General features: G+C 33.6%; 2 protein-coding genes across 4 annotated transcripts; one reads left to right on the forward strand and one right to left on the reverse strand.

Annotated features, from left to right (window-relative positions):
- Positions 1 to 2,474: 2,474 nt before the first annotated feature.
- Positions 2,475 to 9,376, forward strand: LOC115706449 (uncharacterized). 2 transcript variants are annotated; one of them, XM_030634101.2, is made up of 14 exons: positions 2,475 to 3,069; positions 3,820 to 3,878; positions 4,077 to 4,191; positions 4,449 to 4,558; positions 4,739 to 4,807; positions 5,146 to 5,757; positions 6,369 to 6,904; positions 7,003 to 7,067; positions 7,198 to 7,277; positions 7,360 to 7,464; positions 7,633 to 7,772; positions 7,913 to 8,041; positions 8,644 to 8,796; positions 8,867 to 9,376. In XM_030634101.2, exons 1-14 carry the CDS (start codon positions 2,886 to 2,888, stop codon positions 9,000 to 9,002), a joined length of 2,493 nt encoding a protein of 830 aa, XP_030489961.2. In that variant the 5' UTR covers positions 2,475 to 2,885; the 3' UTR covers positions 9,003 to 9,376. The 2 variants fall into 2 exon arrangements, with proteins under 2 accessions (XP_030489961.2, XP_030489963.2); XM_030634103.2 differs by lacking the exon at positions 3,820 to 3,878 and having other exon boundaries at positions 2,930 to 3,069.
- A 356-nt stretch (positions 9,377 to 9,732) lies between these two features.
- LOC115706450 (calmodulin-binding receptor-like cytoplasmic kinase 2) lies at positions 9,733 to 12,872 on the reverse strand. 2 transcript variants are annotated; one of them, XM_061108333.1, is made up of 7 exons: positions 12,427 to 12,872; positions 11,501 to 11,751; positions 11,163 to 11,331; positions 10,970 to 11,059; positions 10,570 to 10,871; positions 10,121 to 10,390; positions 9,733 to 10,051 (listed from the first exon to the last, which is right to left on the reverse strand). In XM_061108333.1, the coding sequence occupies exons 1-6, from the start codon at positions 12,674 to 12,676 to the stop codon at positions 10,145 to 10,147; spliced, it is 1,308 nt and encodes a 435-aa protein (XP_060964316.1). In that variant the 5' UTR covers positions 12,677 to 12,872; the 3' UTR covers positions 9,733 to 10,051; positions 10,121 to 10,144. The 2 variants fall into 2 exon arrangements, with proteins under 2 accessions (XP_060964316.1, XP_060964317.1); XM_061108334.1 differs by having other exon boundaries at positions 9,733 to 10,035; positions 12,427 to 12,832.
- Positions 12,873 to 16,460: the final 3,588 nt, after the last annotated feature.

Raw genomic sequence — 16,460 nt, forward strand, 5'->3', positions numbered from 1 at the left:
TTTGTAATTTTATTCTGAACGACAAAAACGACTTGTCGTCCTTTACTGGTATCTATCTAGCTAGTTCTTTTGACTATGTATATAATATCTATTTTTTTTCCACTTTTTGAGAAAAGTACAGTGTATCCGTGCTCAAACTAATTTGTTGTAATAATTTATACTATTGTGTCTTCAGAATTTTAACTTTGTGGGGGTTTATTTATTATTAAAAAATATTTATACCTATATTATAATTACTCTTACTAGATTTATTTAATTTTATGGGGGCTTTTCTACTATTTTAATCTATAATTATCAAATTAAAAAAAATTACATTTAATTTTTTAAAAGACAATATTTTTGTTAGTGGGACTATAGCCCCATATCAACACTACTAGGTCCGTCCCTGACTGTGATGTTAGAATCTTTTTCATCTATTTTATTTTTTGTAAAATCATCTGGGAATTAGGCGACTAATTATTTAGTTCATTTTTTTAATTCTAATCTTAATCGTGTTTCCAATAAGGTCCAATTGGATTTCATGCTATTATTTAATAAAATGCCATGAAAAATATGAGCTTAGCATGCCTTTTGACTAGACAATAAACATGCCTTTTTACTAGACAATATAATCTACATGCCCTTTGTGGCTCATGGATACACCCTTTGGCTAGACAATACTGATCAGTTCAGGGGCAAAGCCACATTCATGGCTAGAGACGGACCCACTAATACTATAGTCCCAAAAAAAAAATATTATCTTTTAAAAAATTAAATGTAAATTATTTAATTTGATAATTATACACTAAAATAGTAAAAAAGTACCCACAAAATTAAATAAATCTAGTAAAATTAATTATAATGTAAGTACAAATAATTTTTTTAATAATAAATAAGTTCTAAAAGGTAAAAATTTTAGGTCTGTCACTGACCACGACAAACATATGACCATGCTCCCGATATATATACATCCTCTTATTATATACATACGAAAAAAAAACAAAATTATTGATGATAAACACATAAAACATATATATATAGTCTCTAATACTACATAATTTAAAATATATGTAGTGTAAATTGAGCATCTATGTGGTTTCTTATAAAAAAAAATTTAGAAAAATTGTCATACTATATTTTTTTAGATTTTATTTTTATTTTTATAGCAACTGTTTGAATTTTGAGATTATATTGTTTACATTTTATAAAAATTATTTTCATTTTGAGGTTATACTGTTTTATTTCGAGATTATGTTGTTTCTATTTTTATAAATAAATAAAAAGTCAATTATAAAAGTTTAAATTAAAGAACTCCAAAAATATATAGGCATATAATAACTTTTAATAATTATAAAATATAAATATAATATACTATTTTGGACCTTATATTTTGTAAAAACTACTAATTGGATCCTCTATTTTATTAAATGATAAAATGAGCTTTGTATTTTTTAAAATTGTACAAATAAGACCCTAAATTAATTTTTTGTCAAAATAAAACTTAATAATAATCCGATCTAAAGATATTATGACAAATCTGGTCACATTTTCTGTATTTGTTCGTGTTAGAAATTGTCTTAAAGTTAGTTATATTGAAAAATAAAATTATTAAAAATTGAGTTCAGAGTTTTATTTTTTTACTATTTTTGAAAATATAAGATCTATTTTGTTATTTAACAAAAAATAAAATCAAATTAATAATTTTTGTAAAAGACCGGAAATAATTCGCTTTCCATTAATTCTCGTTACTTACTAATGTTTATAGCTTTTGTTTTCCCAAAATTAGTTTTTTCGCAAAAAGATTTTCATTTTTTAAAAAAATAAATAAATAATTTTTTAACCCAAATTCTCCTCAAAGTCATTTTTTAATTTGATTTCAAAATGTTAGACCAACTCCAAACAGGTGTAAAATTTGTACTCGGCCAAAAAAAAAAATGTGCACAACAAAGTTTGATTTAATTAATATTTTATTATTAGTTTGATCCCAAAATCTAATAAGGCCTAAGACGATCTTTTCATCAGTTGAAAGATCTTTCCAAAAAAAAAAAAAATGCAAATGTAAATAATATGTGTTATTAAGAGTGGATTGAATAGCATTCTCTCAGGAAGTTGTGTAGTCAATGAAATCATTTATAAAACTTACCTAATTCCAATTATTCCCAAATTTCTTAGGTGTTGCTGATCCCATCTACCAAAAATTACTTTTCTTCACTTTTGTTTAATGTATATTTTATAAATTAATTAATCAGCTATAGTCTTCTAGACGATTTCTAGATGGTAATAGGGTCAGTTTATATATTTTTTATGGTGAATTGTATTTTTTTTGTGAACAATAGTTTTGGTAAATTGTTTAATTTATCCCACTTTTATAGAAAACAATATACACTATGTTACTTTCAAAAAACAAATATATAATATTGGATTTTTTTTTAACATATTATATTGGATTAAAATGATATATTTTGATTTTCCAAAGAAAAAAAAACTATATTTTGAGAAAATTATGGGATTTTCCGTGGAATTGAAGTACCATGTGGAATTTCAATATTATGCATGAAATTCAACAATTTTAACGTTTGAGACAAAAAGAAAAGGAAAAAAGAGGGCGCGTGATATAACGCTCCACCTATGCAGGCTGAGTGGGGAGAGTGCGCTAAGAGCCCGAATTGACGAACTCAAACACAAGTCAAGCTTGTATCTGTTTTTTACAATTTTTAATATTATTATTATTATTTCCCCAGAATAATATTATTAAAGCTCCTAGATTTTCGTAAACACAACATAAACACTAATCTGAGAAAGACCCCATATTGGGTTCTGGTTTTCTTTTCATCTTCTCTTTTACTGGACCAAGGAAAAAAAATATAACAGTAAAGATAGAAGAAGAAGAAGAAGAAGACTGATAAATGTCTTCCAATTCAGTTCGTTATCGTTCTCACTCTCTGATTTTCAGTGTAATACTGCTATATTTTGGTCTCTTTGGCCATTGTTTTTCTTCTGGTGAACAGGTTTCGTTCAACACCTTTACTGTTTCCAGCTTCAGTTACCCTTCAACCACTCTCAGGTCCTTTGACTTGCGTTATATAAGAGGTTCGGAAGTTATTTTGTTACGACTCTTTTGAGAATTCGATTCAATTAATTTGATTTCTCCATTATTATTATTTCAGAGGTTTAAAAGGGTATAATGGTTGATGGGTATTCGTCAAAATCATTATTTTCTCTTCATATTTTTGTTTTGAGGAATCGTGTATATTGTTCTTGTAGAAACTGATTGTCGTTTGGTAAACCTTAGTATATTTTTATCACTCTGTTTGTGCGAGTTTGTTGTTTTAAGAATTTTGCTGTTGTCCTTTTTTTGGTTAATTGTCAAATTGATTAACTTTACTGCCTTCCCCTTACTGGATTGTAAATTTGAGTTTTTGATTGTTTTGAGTCGCTTCTCATTTATATTCATTTTTCAAAACTGTTTATTATTCGTGGGTTGCAAATTGCTTTTACTTTTTCTCATCAGTCTACCATCGCAGCATTGTTTGATATTTTTCTGTTAATGTTTTTAATGTTGATATTGGGAAAGTGCCATACTTTTGTTAGTACGGTAATCTAAGATAGTATCTTTGTCACTGAATTTGTGCACATTTTTGTTGGCTTCGTGGATTGGCACTCTTTAAAATAAGAAGTTGTTCAATTTAATTGTCTGTGCTTTTCCGTATTGGCTTATATACCAAGTGAATTTCATCTTAAACGCGTGAAGAAGAGATCACAGTAGGTCAAATATCCTGATATTATGGTTTATTATGCATTTTTGTTAATTTGTGGTTTTGGTGTTTTGGTTTGTACTAGTTGAATTGCCACCCTGGTTCTCTTCAATGTCATTGGAGTTGCACTCAGATGTAGACCTTGTAAGTATGTTTTCAGGTTCATAGAATACAACATGAACTGGGGTGTCTATCACTTTGTTGTTTTTCAGGTTCTTAACTTGTTTTCTACTGTCAAAAGGCTATTCCTTGATGGCAGGAAAAAGAAGAAGTTACTGTCTTCAAATTAAATCCTCTCATCCCTTTTCATCTCATATTTTCATATATTTGTGTTGGTTTTAGGGGACTGTAAAGCTGGCAAAGATTCCTAGAAGTCGGCTTCCAATAATTTGCTTCAGATATGGCAGCCTCCCACTGACAGATAGTAGTGGTTCTCTGAAGGATTCTGGCCATTCAGGTAAATGTAAATTTTGATTTAAAATGCCTACATGGAATTTTACTTGTTCATTCATCTGGTTTTTGTGGCCTTTGGTGGACTTTTGTATGATATTATACTGATTATGAACATGCATACACATACTGCACTAGCTTCACCCGACGAAGTTTCTGCAGCTTGAGTTCTCAATGATAATGCTATTTACCATATAGAGATGAACATGGATAGTGCTTTGTCTCATTATTGTTTGGTATTGATTGAATTTTCCTCTCTTGCAGTTTTAGTTCCTGTCTTTAATACCTCATTTGAAGGAATACAAGCTCTTCAAAATGGGGAGCAGTGCTACCCAATGCAGAAAAATTTCACACTTAGCTTGACAAATGAACAGGTCTCATAGAATCTTTCGACTTTGATAGTACCTTTGTTTCAAGAATATCATCACATTTCTAGTTCTATGGGTGGAGACAACCTATGCAAGCTATCAGAGCTTTTATTTTCTATTTTTAACTAGTGCATTTTATTTTATTTTAATTTACTAGAAAGTCTAATTGTCAAACTTCTTGTTCAGATATCCCCTGGAGTTTGGTATTTTGGTCTTTTTAATGGCGTTGGACCTACGAGGACACAGTCGAAGATGGTAGTGTTTTGGCCTACTTAAATTCTACTATATTTCTTACCATGAGTTTTGTACTATTGTCATTTCTCTGTCTGTTATTTCCATACAGCTACTGTCATGTATTTATAGTCAAAGAGAACTTTTCACATGTGTATTTTATCTATAAGCAAAAAATCTACAGAAATAGCAGATTTCACTAGGCTCACTATCCACATCACTGTCTAATTTTATTTACTTGTTTGGCATCCTAGAGAGGTGGTTTTGTTGCTACGATGAGTCTTCCAGTTATGCTTGTTGTAAATGGGAATATGTTGTGACTGGTGATGTATTTTATCAATAATTTTGCCTTTACATTGCAGATTAATCGTGGCCCAGCATATTCTTTCAGTGCCAACATTAGTGTGGAAGGATGTACAACCTCAACCATGTGGGGTCAATACTGCAACCAGACGATTGATTCACTTTCATGTGCTCTAACCAGCAACTATAATCTGGCAGAAAATTCTTCAAATGCTATGTTATATAACCAAACGACAGATATTATTGCCTGCCAAAATAATTTCGAAACTTCTTGCCACGGTGATGGTGAACCAAAATTCTACACTTTGGACATAATGGGAGTGGCGGAAGAGTTACGTATTACTGCAAGGAATGTCAGTCTTAATGTAACTCCTCCAAATAAGACAGGCAATGTTAGTGAAATAAATTTAATGTGCATTGTTCGACATGGTGCTATGCCATCAACAGTTCTGTACGATTATTCCGGTGACATCAATAAAGCCCCGTTGGTGATTCGTTCACCAAAGATTGGTCGATGGTATATTTCCTTCTTGCCTTCTAATCTTTCGAAAGTACTTGGTGGAGTTCAGGGAACAAATAATAAGCTCTGCTACTCCATGGAGTCTAAAGTAATTCAGTGTCCACTGGGGAAGGCTGGACCAAATTGTACTTGGGAAAAATACATCCTTCAGGTGAAATTTCTGTGGCTTGTGTGTATTTTGCTTCAAGGAGTTTTCTACTATGTATTTTCAACTGCTGTTTAATTTTCACTACGTAGTTGGTTTTTCAATAGCAAGTTTTAGATTTTGAGCATGCAACCAGAAATCATAGATTTTTTGTTTTTGGATTTGATAATTTCTAATCTGATAAAGATGGCAATTGCCAAAATTGAATAGAAAGAGAGTGTGGGGGTGAGAAGATGACAAGACTATGTATATTTACTTCGTAATGCTTAGCAGCAGATAGGATTCACAACTGCACTAGTTAAAAGGCAAGTATGAGATTAGATTAATACATAAGCATTTTAAGGGCATGTTTTTTGTTTTGTTTTAAGTGGTTGGATCTTACTTGCCAATAAAATTAGACCATAATAGTCAAAAGTTTGTGATGTTCATGTTGCTTTGGAAGTAACATTTCATTGATGCTTTATCGAATAAAGAGATGACTGCATTTTTATTAGCTTCTTGCTTGAAAGCATCTCTACAATTAGTTTCTTTTTGTAGTGTTTTATTTTCATCTTGATGCATCAAGAAACTTATTGGCAGGAGTATTTGATTGACAAGATAAGAATTGTTATCTGCAGACAGTTGTCAGGAGAGGTTCCGCGCCATTTGAATCTTATTTTTTGCCAGTCAGTGGAAAAGTGTCATCAGATTCAGCCAATTTTCCTCTTGAACCCATTCTTACCAACTCCACATTTAATGGAGAACCAGATAAGTCATGGACTTATTTTATTATGGACATTCCTAGAGGTGCAGCTGGAGGAAATATCCACGTCCAACTCACATCAGACACAAAGATTACTTCTGAAATATACACTAGGTTTGGTGGATTGCCGTCGCTTGATAGCTGGGACTACTATTATGCAAACAAGACAATAAATAGTGGTGGCTCCATGTTTTTCAAGTTATATAATTCAAGTGAAGGAAAAGTAGATTTTTACATTCTATCGATTAGGGAAGGAACCTGGAGTTTTGGAATAAGGCATAGAAATGAGAGCCGTATTGCTTCCAAAGATCAGACCACTATGTCTATTTCCCTTGAAAGATGTCCAAAGAGATGTTCCTCTCATGGAGATTGCAAATTTGCTCTGGATGCAAGTGGTTTAGCATTATACAGGTTTTTTTTTCCTGCACCTTTTTAGCTTAATGACTTCTCTTTGAGACATTGCTAGTTACAGTCAATGAGTAATGATTATTTTTTTTCTGTGCCCTTAGCTTCTGTGCTTGTGATCGAAACCACGGAGGCTTTGATTGTAGTGTTGAGATTGTGTCACACCAAGGTACATGTTGCTTTCAGAAATGATTTCAACGAGCTCTTCAAATTCAAAACGTTAACATTGATTTGTTTTCTCTAAATTGCATCCTTCATAGTTAGATTTACTCTACTATGTTTGAATTTATCAATCTCAGGGCACATAATACAATCAATTTCTCTTATTGCATCAAATGTAGCAGCTGTATTTCCTGCGTTTTGGGCCCTTAGGCAAAAGGTAGTGCTCGTATTTATTCTTTTCAATTAAAATGAAGATGCTGATAACTTCTGTACTAAACAAATTATTGGGATCTATACAGGCATTAGCAGAGTGGGTAATATATACATGTAGTGGAATTTCAAGTGGACTATATCATGCATGTGATGTTGGATCCTGGTGTGCGTTATCGTTCAATGTCTTACAGGTAAAGTTCTTTCTTTTCTTTTATTTTTTTCTCCTCTTCTTGAGGTTGAGGTTGAGGTTTCGGGTGAGGTTTTCTCCTTTTTGAACAATTTTGTTGTTTGACGATTGCTCTTTCTTAAGAATTCCAAATTAAACTAGCCAGGACTTAGTGTATTGGAAAATGTTTCAGTTCCTCGACTTTTGGCTGTCTTTCATGGCTGTGGTGAGCACTTTCGTGTACCTGACTACAATCGATGAAGTGTTCAAGAGAGCGATACACACAGCTCTCGCCATCATCACTGCTCTCATGGCAATTACAAAGGCTACCAGGTACCTTGAACTCAAAAACATATGTAGTAGTCTATGCATTCAAAATCGCAATCATGTTGTCCCTCTCCTCATTATCTTTTTCCCTTCTCAATCTTGATGTTGCTACTTTGCCTGGTATCTAAAAATGTCAACCTTTGCAGGTCTTCCAACATTATTCTGGTGATAGCAATTGGCTCTTTGGGTCTAATTGTTGGCTGGCTTGTAGAGTACTCAACTAAGCTTAGGTCATTCTCCTTGCCGATTGGAATGTGCTTAAATATGATTGACAGGTGGGTTGATGCCAAATTTATCATATCTGGTTGTGAATTTTACTTATCTTTTGCACAGTCCAAACATATATAGAGGGTGTTTAAACGTTGTCTTACTCTGCTCCTTCTAATTTTTGTGGTTGAATACCGTGATCTTGCCCTCGAAGGGGGCAAAGTGATTCGAGTTATATAATATAATATATTTAAACTACAGTAATAGGTTTGTTTGTCTCTAATGTTGCTTGATTTTGTTCTTTTTACTTTATTATTATGCTTTATACCATTGCTAAAAACCAAAAAACAACAAAATATATTGTTTCTCTAGTGAATTACTCTCTCTCTTTTTCTTCTTCTTTTTTCTCTTGTTATTTTTGTGAATTTTATTGCTGTCTTATACAAATATATGTATTTTGTCATTGTTATCTTGCATAGAACTACGTTGTTAATTAATTTATTTTTTTGCTCTTATTTATCCATAAAAACATAATAATAATATGAAAGTGAGATTGATTTGAAATAAAATATCATGGCTGAACAGGAATTAACTAACCATTTGTTCAAAACCTCATTTAGATCAAAATGTTCCTATAGAACTTGTTATTTTAAAGCTCATCTTTGTGCAGATGGCAAGCAGTTAGAGTGTGGCTTCGTAATGTTGTGAAGACGATCTTTAGACGATATGTATGGGGCTATTTACTTGCAGGCTTTACTACATTAGCCATGGCAGCCATAAGCTGGAAACTGGAGACCAGTGAAAGCTACTGGATTTGGCATAGGTATAATGATTCATCCACTCTTCTTCTTCTCTCTCTTACTTATCTTAGTTGATCTTTTAATTCTTTGCAGCATTTGGCATGTGACAATCTACATATCATCATTCTTCTTCCTTTGTTCAAAAGCAAATCCTGTAGATAGTGAGGATGAAAGACCGCTGGATCGTAATTATGAGTTGACTCGGCAGGATTCAGTCCCTAGATCTTAATAGACAAAAGATTCACTAAATAAAAAGAGAAAAAGAGAGAGAAAGAGAGAATTTTGCATTGATGCCATAGGAAAACAAAAAGAAAAATTTTGTGGAAGAGGTGAAAGAGAGTTTAAAACAAGAGGACTTCTTTTCATAAGTTAAAGCGTAGAATTAGCATTTCCAATTGTATATTATCTTCATAAGTTAGCCTAATTTTTATGAAATGATTTTAGAGACAGGAGTCACAGCCACAAGGATATTGTTTTGTAAGTATCATTCTGTACATAATGAGTATTCAATATTCATTAAAAAGAAAAAACACAAAAAAGACTTGCAACTTGTCAATATTGAATGTCATTTTGGTAGAGTGAGGGGGGAATTTACAACGGTAAGAGTGGTCCTTTTTCTTTTTTTCTTTTTTTGCATCATATTTTAAGTTGAGCAACTTTTAGGAACTGTTGAAATTTCTAACCTTAAAGCAAGAAATTTAAACCAAGCCCTTCATATGATTCTGTGGGCTTTCACCAAGCGATATCTTCATGATGGAATCCCTATTATTTTTGGATGGTTCATTTTTTTTATTATTATTATTTCTTTATCATCTTGGTTGGGAGTGAGAGATTTAATGTGTGTATTATAATTTATATGTATTGTGAATTTGTAAACATGAAGTGCCACTATTGCCAGGGCTGTGTACGGTGACGGGACCAAAGATTGACTTTAGTTACTGTAAAGTCTGCAATAGGTATTTGAAGCAAATAATATTAATTATAAATGTAATATATTTGGCTGAAGAAACAAATATTCAATAGATACAATACACAAATTATTATATTAGTATACATAGCAACCCAATGTGAATAACATGTTGAAATTCACGAAAAATATAGCACATGGATCTGAATTCATCTCTAGCTAAGTTTTTATAGAGAAGACAATTCTACCCGCATTCCTTGCACTCTCCCCCCTCTTAGCCCTACCAATCCATTCGTTACAAATAGCTGGGTTCCCTAACAAATTGAAATCGACACACACTGCTCGGTGTTGCATCCTAACACACAAATACTCTATAACTCAAATTCATTAGGGATTAACACTGTTGAAAAAAAAAAATTTGATGATTCATGGCAACTTACTTATCTTGGAAGCACACTGTTGCTCTAGCTCCTTTGGGAACGAGTTGAAAATGAACGGAAATCTGAACCCATTAGTTCTTTGTAATCTTTGCGGATGCTCCAAAGGATCTCAGCGCACCTTCTCATGCTAGGCCTACTCTGTCTGCGCGGTGCCAAGCATTGTAAGGCTAGTTCAAGAAGCTTTTCAATAGCCAGGCTGTTTCCTGCGTAGTGTTCCAACTTTGGATCCAATACTGAAAGAGCATCACCATCATCAAACTTCTTCATGGCCTGCAAAAATATGGAATGTCAAGTTCTACATTTGAGGAAAGCTTGGTTACATAGGTCGATGAAGCCATATTTACATTTCCGAAGACGATGTGATGGAAACACACTTACTGATCCTACAGAACATAAGAAAACAATCTACATATTTTCAAGAAATTCAGTAAAGAAGATGAGGTTCGAACCCATTTCACAGTTATCCGTTCCTTGAGTTCCCGTTTTGCCTCTATGGGACGCCTGCCTGTGACAAGCTCCACTAACAACACACCAAAAGAGTAGACATCACTTTTCTCAGTAAGCTGATAGGTTCGAAGGTACTCTGGATCCAAGTAGCCAGCAGTTCCCTTTACTTGGGTGGACACATGGGTGGCACCTGAATCAGTGTCAGCTGCTAGTCTAGCAAACCCAAAATCCGCCACTTTGGCTCGAAAGTTTTCCGTAAGGAGAATATTTGAGGACTTTATATCTCTATGAATGATAGGGTGATCTGCAAAGAACTCACGACATGATTAGGACTATCTCTATTTGGAACCAATACTGGTATTAACTAATTCTAAATTAAGTTTGCGGCTAGAAAACAAAAACCTGTGTACATATGCAGATAGGTGATTGCATGGGCCACGTCTATTGCTATATCAAGTCTTGCGGCGAGGTCAAGGATGTTTCCATGAACACCTGCATTAGTTTCTTGTATGTTAGATAGTTAATTACACATGAACATAGACATAATGATAGACGGGCACACAATGTAAATGCTCAAGGCTGACAAGGTACTCACAATCTAAATGTTCTCTAAGGGTTCCATTTGGAACATATTCCACAACGACAATTCTTTCATCTTCGTGCTCCAAAAATCCATAAAACTTAACCAAATTCAAATGTTCTACCTGTGCTAGTGTTCGGATCTCACTCTGAAACTCAACGCCCAAATGCTTGTCATATACACTCTACAGAGAAAGATAATACAACACAGATGAATATCAAGTATCAGTCATCCTCTTCCTCCAACACAAATGAAAGAAAATTACAAAAAGCTCTGTCAACACTTGTATGATGACATTATCTGATTTTCTAGAACCAGCCTCCTTATTACTTTATTAAGAACTTATATCAAACCTTTTTAGCGCGTTTGATTGCAACCGTTGTTCCATCTGCAAGCTTCGCTTTGTAAACTGTCCCAAAACCACCTTGTCCTATCTTGAAAGATGGCGAGAAGTTCCTCGTGACCCTGTTGATTCCTTCCATGGTAAGTTTTTCGGTAGCACCAGCAGGTTCTCTTTCATGGGTTGAATTATTTGAATGAGCATAAATTCCCCTATTCGAACTGCGTCTTCTCTCGCTACCAGCTCCCGAAGCATCCGACGTAACTAAGAAGAAGGCCAACCAATTTGTTTATTCTACTTCATAAAGAAACAAATATGCTTTCAATTTAACACGGAGATAAAGCTCCTTAGATCATTCTATAATCACAGATACACAGCTATAAGATTGTTACATAAACACTAACCATCTTTTACGTGTGTTTTACTTTTCTCACAAACATAGTATATTTTATTAAGAAATGGACATTGGGCATTGGGCAATTCAAAAAATTCCCTCACTCATCTATGTTTAACATGTTGCAAATAGTGCTAATCCTGTTTTGGAACTTGGTTATCTATATACCAGTACTCTTCCCAGCATGAAAGCCACAATCCCGGAAAGGCAATTTCCCCGTTTTAGAAATTGAATATAATTGTTACTTTTTCCTATACATTCTGCACATATTGATAGATTTTTCCGAAAAAACTATAATATAGACATAGAATTCAGGTTTTCCTAGACAAATATATTTGTTATCAATAAAGTCAAAAGACACTTGATCGGAACAAGTCCAACGATATTTGTTGAATGAGTCGCAATCTTCAAACTCGCATTTTCCTTTTCCTTTCAACAAATTTTCTCAGCCACCAAACACTTTCAGAAATCAAACTGCGAGATCCAGACGTCAAAACCAATTCAAAAAAGACAAAAAAAAAAGAGGGATCAACCAATAAATTTACCAGAGTGGGCTCTGTATTCCTCAGAGTCAGCGAAACTGTTGGAGCTTTTCGTCTCTGGCGGAGTGAAGCAAGAAACGAAGACTCCTGCAATAGAACGTGCTGCATCGGCTACGGAGTTCCGGCTCCGAACACTGGAAGTGTCAGAGTAGGCCGAGCTCAACGCCGGCGAGTATGGAATCCGGTCCTGCATGCTAGTCCGTGAACTGGAGCTAGAATTCCGCCGTCCGTGCGAGGAGTCGGAGCTAGTCATTCTACAGAGAGAAACGGCGGGTACCTGTGAGCTATATCGAGCAGGTGAGAGAGAGAGAGAGAAAGAAAGACTGTCTTCTATATGGTGGTGCGAGAAGAAGACAACGACTTTGAGTTTCAACGCAGCAAAAAGTAGAAGACGCTAACGTGCGCGGATGAAATGAACTGTGTGTCACGACACGGTTTACTACTAAAATGCGCCATTCAATCCAAATTCCAAACAATATTAATGGGAACTAATACTATTTGACTATTTAGTTTCATATTTTTAAGAGGAAAATAAATATTATTTCATAACAGAATCGGTATTAAATAAAGCCATAAGGCTAGCTTAGTGGTGAGGGGATGGGAAGAAGGGAGAGGTAATGGGTTCGAATCTATGATCCTTAAACTATTAAGCTAATATATGATTATATAATAACATTACGCTACATTCAAAAAAAAAAAATTGGGTATTAAATATTAATTAAATTGGTTGGTGTTGCCATGATAGTGATATTATTAAATTAGTGTAGGATAAACTAGATTTTACCAAAAAAAAAAAAACCTATATTTTGCGTTAGGTTTTATGTTGTTTAATGGGACTTTTTTTTTTTTTCAATAAGTAATCTTCTCGAATATTATGAATTAAGAACTGAGAAGTAAAAATCTACCGTTTTGACTTTTTTAAATAATAGTTTCATTTGGTATGACTATTTATTTAATATTACACGCAGATATACTAAAAAAAGGGTGACTCAATAGTTCTGATGTAATAACTTTAACTCTATTTATTAGGTCCAGCTCATATTATTATTATTATTATTATTATTATTATTATTATACGATGGATTATTGTCGTAGAAGAACAAAACTTCGAATAATTAATTAAGCTAGCAATTATTATTATTATATACAGTTTTTAATTTTTTCAGAAAAAATTACAGACAGTTTTATTGCAAAATATTACTCAATAAAATTTTGATTTTATATGCTTAAAAAATTAAAAAAATTTATAATTAAACTAAAAATTTAAACTCTAAAAAAACTATACTTTTTTTTCAAAACCTCAAAAATACCCCCCTCACAATTCTCTATCTCTGCATCATTTCTCTCTCTCCATCTCACCCCAACCGCCCACCCTCACCACCACCTCCGACCTCCATCCTCCGACCACCGACCCTCACCGCCACCTCCGACCACCCGCACCAACACCCCGACCCATCCCCACTCTCTCGGACCGCCCAAAAATCGCACCCCGAAATCCACTCTCTCTTCCTCTCTCTCTGAAATCACAGAAAAAAAAATGGTCCCAGGTCCGATGGTCGGACCATGGGGTCCGATTAAAAACGAAAAAAAAAAAATGGTCCCAGGTCTGATGGTCGGACCATGGGTCCGATGGGTCGGACCCCATCGGACCCATGGTCCGACCATCGGACCTGGGACCATTTTTTTTTTCTGCGATTTCAGAGAGAGAGGAAGAGAGAGTGGGTTTCGGGGTGCGATTTTTGGGCGGTCCGAGAGAGTGGGGCTGGGTCGGGGTGTTGGTGCGGGTGGTCGGAAGTGGCGGTGAGGGTCGGAGGTCGGAGGTGGTGGTGAGGGTGGGCGGTTGGGATGTGAGATAGAGAGAGAGAGAGAGAGAGATGATGCAGAGAGAGAATTGTGAGAGGGGTATTTTTGGGGTTTTGAAAAAAACAATATAGTTTTTTTATGGTTTAAATTTTTAGTATTATAATAAATTTTTTTAATTATTTAAACATATAAAATCAAAATTCCTTAATAAATATGGAGACAGTCGTTGGCGGGAGTATGAGTTGAGAACCAGCTATGCCACGTGTCAGACTTAACCGAGTGGGTCCCTTTACTTTGGTAGTAGTCTAGTTGGCAGTTGGTAGTTTGAGGAGAGAGAAGTCTCCTCATTTGCTGATGGTAAATTATGTCAAAATTCACGCGCAATGGCTGAGAATCTAGTACTCCTAATTTGGGAAGAAGACTATGGATGAAGAATTTCAAAATGATGACAGTAGGAGGGATAGAAATGATAGTTATTGCCCTTTTTATGGTTTAGTATTAGAAGTAAAGTTGGGAAGATGGTGACTAAAATAAATATTAAAATTATTATTTTATTATTATATTATATATTGATAATTTTTTTTTATTTTTATTTTTTTGTAATTTTTTTATTTTTGAAGGAATTAAAAATTGTATATTTACAGTGAAAGAGTCTTCCTTCACCAATCTTCTCCCTTCCCTTCTCAATCTTGCCAAATAAAGTAATTCATCAATTCTTCTATCGCTCTTCCTCCTTCCTCTTTTCCCTTTTACCAAACTTAGTGTTTTTTTTTTAAAAAAAAATGTGGTAATAAATAAAATTGAAGTTAGATTTCATGATCATTACAAAAGATATTAACAGGTATAGTAGATATTTCTACCATACCCGTAACATTGTTAGCGAACGCTTATTTGACCACATTATGGGCCATGTAGTTACAGTTTCTAGTTATAGAAGAAAAATTACAATTAATCATAAAAGTAGAGAGGAGTTTGCAATGACGCACATAGTTCTCAATCCCCCAAATAGAGTCACCCCTTTTAGGTTCTTAATAACAATCTCTGAATCACTCTCCACCAAAACAAAAGGATGGTGCAAACTGCCGTCTCCATGACTAAAAGACAGGCCGCTGCTTCTCAAGCGAGTGGGTCAGAAAATTGTAGCATTTTTGCCGCTACCCACAAAATTGATTCGTGATGGTCTCTCGCAATTACCACAGCACACATAGTTTTACCTCTGATTTTAACATCGCACTTAGTGTTAGTAAAAAATATAGGAGTAGTTGATTTTTATATATATATATATCTTTATATATTAAAAGTGCCTATCTAACGGCAATTCTTGGTTTAACGATTCTTTTTGGTTTATCTGTTTATTTTAACAGAATATACCATTCTTTAACAGAATATCCATAATTGATTTTATATTATTTTATAAATTATTCCAATAAAAAATATAAATATTCTTTTTAAAAGATAAAAAATATTATACAACTTAGCCCTAAAAACTTGGAAAGTAATTAACTTCTCCTTGAGATTAATTCTCTCTCAGTTTATTCAAAAAAAATTCTCAGTTTATTCACCGATGCATTGAGTATTAAATCTCCATAACTTCTAATTTTCTTTGTAAATAGATAAATCTTAAATTGTGAGTATTATGAATTTTTTAAATTGGTATTTTAGGTTTTTGTAATTATTTTTTGAGGATATGCAATTGATGTTTTCTGGCGCAATGTATTTGAAGCATCGATCGTTGACGTCAACTGGTCTTGACCCATTTCATGGGTGTGATGTTTTCTGTCTCATCAAAACTTATTCTTTACCCTTTCTTATTTTTCTATATTAATTATATTTTTTTTTTCTGTTCATACTGCCCTGGCTTCGACTTTTCTGGTGATTGTTTATGAGCTCTCATTGTTTCTAGAGTTTAATGTATGCCTCTTTTCATCATTTAATGCCTTTTTTGTAATCTAAGTTTGGATTTTTTGATCTAGGTTCTTATTACCTGTCATTAATATGCTAATTAGTGACCCTTTTAATCGTTCTCATGATTTCTATCATAGAGTCGATCGACCACTATCTGGGTTAAAACCCAAAAATCCTAATCACGGATTACTCTTCGATTGTTGAAATTCCTCTCTTCATCATTTTTCATCATTTTGTCTATTATGGTTTTTGTTTTTATAATTAGTTTATTATAAAATATCGTAAGCAATGATTAGATATATGTATTTTGATTTTTTTTTTATGGATTT

This window comes from Cannabis sativa, chromosome 1 (genome assembly GCF_029168945.1).
Source record: "Cannabis sativa cultivar Pink pepper isolate KNU-18-1 chromosome 1, ASM2916894v1, whole genome shotgun sequence".
NCBI lineage: Eukaryota > Viridiplantae > Streptophyta > Magnoliopsida > Rosales > Cannabaceae > Cannabis > Cannabis sativa.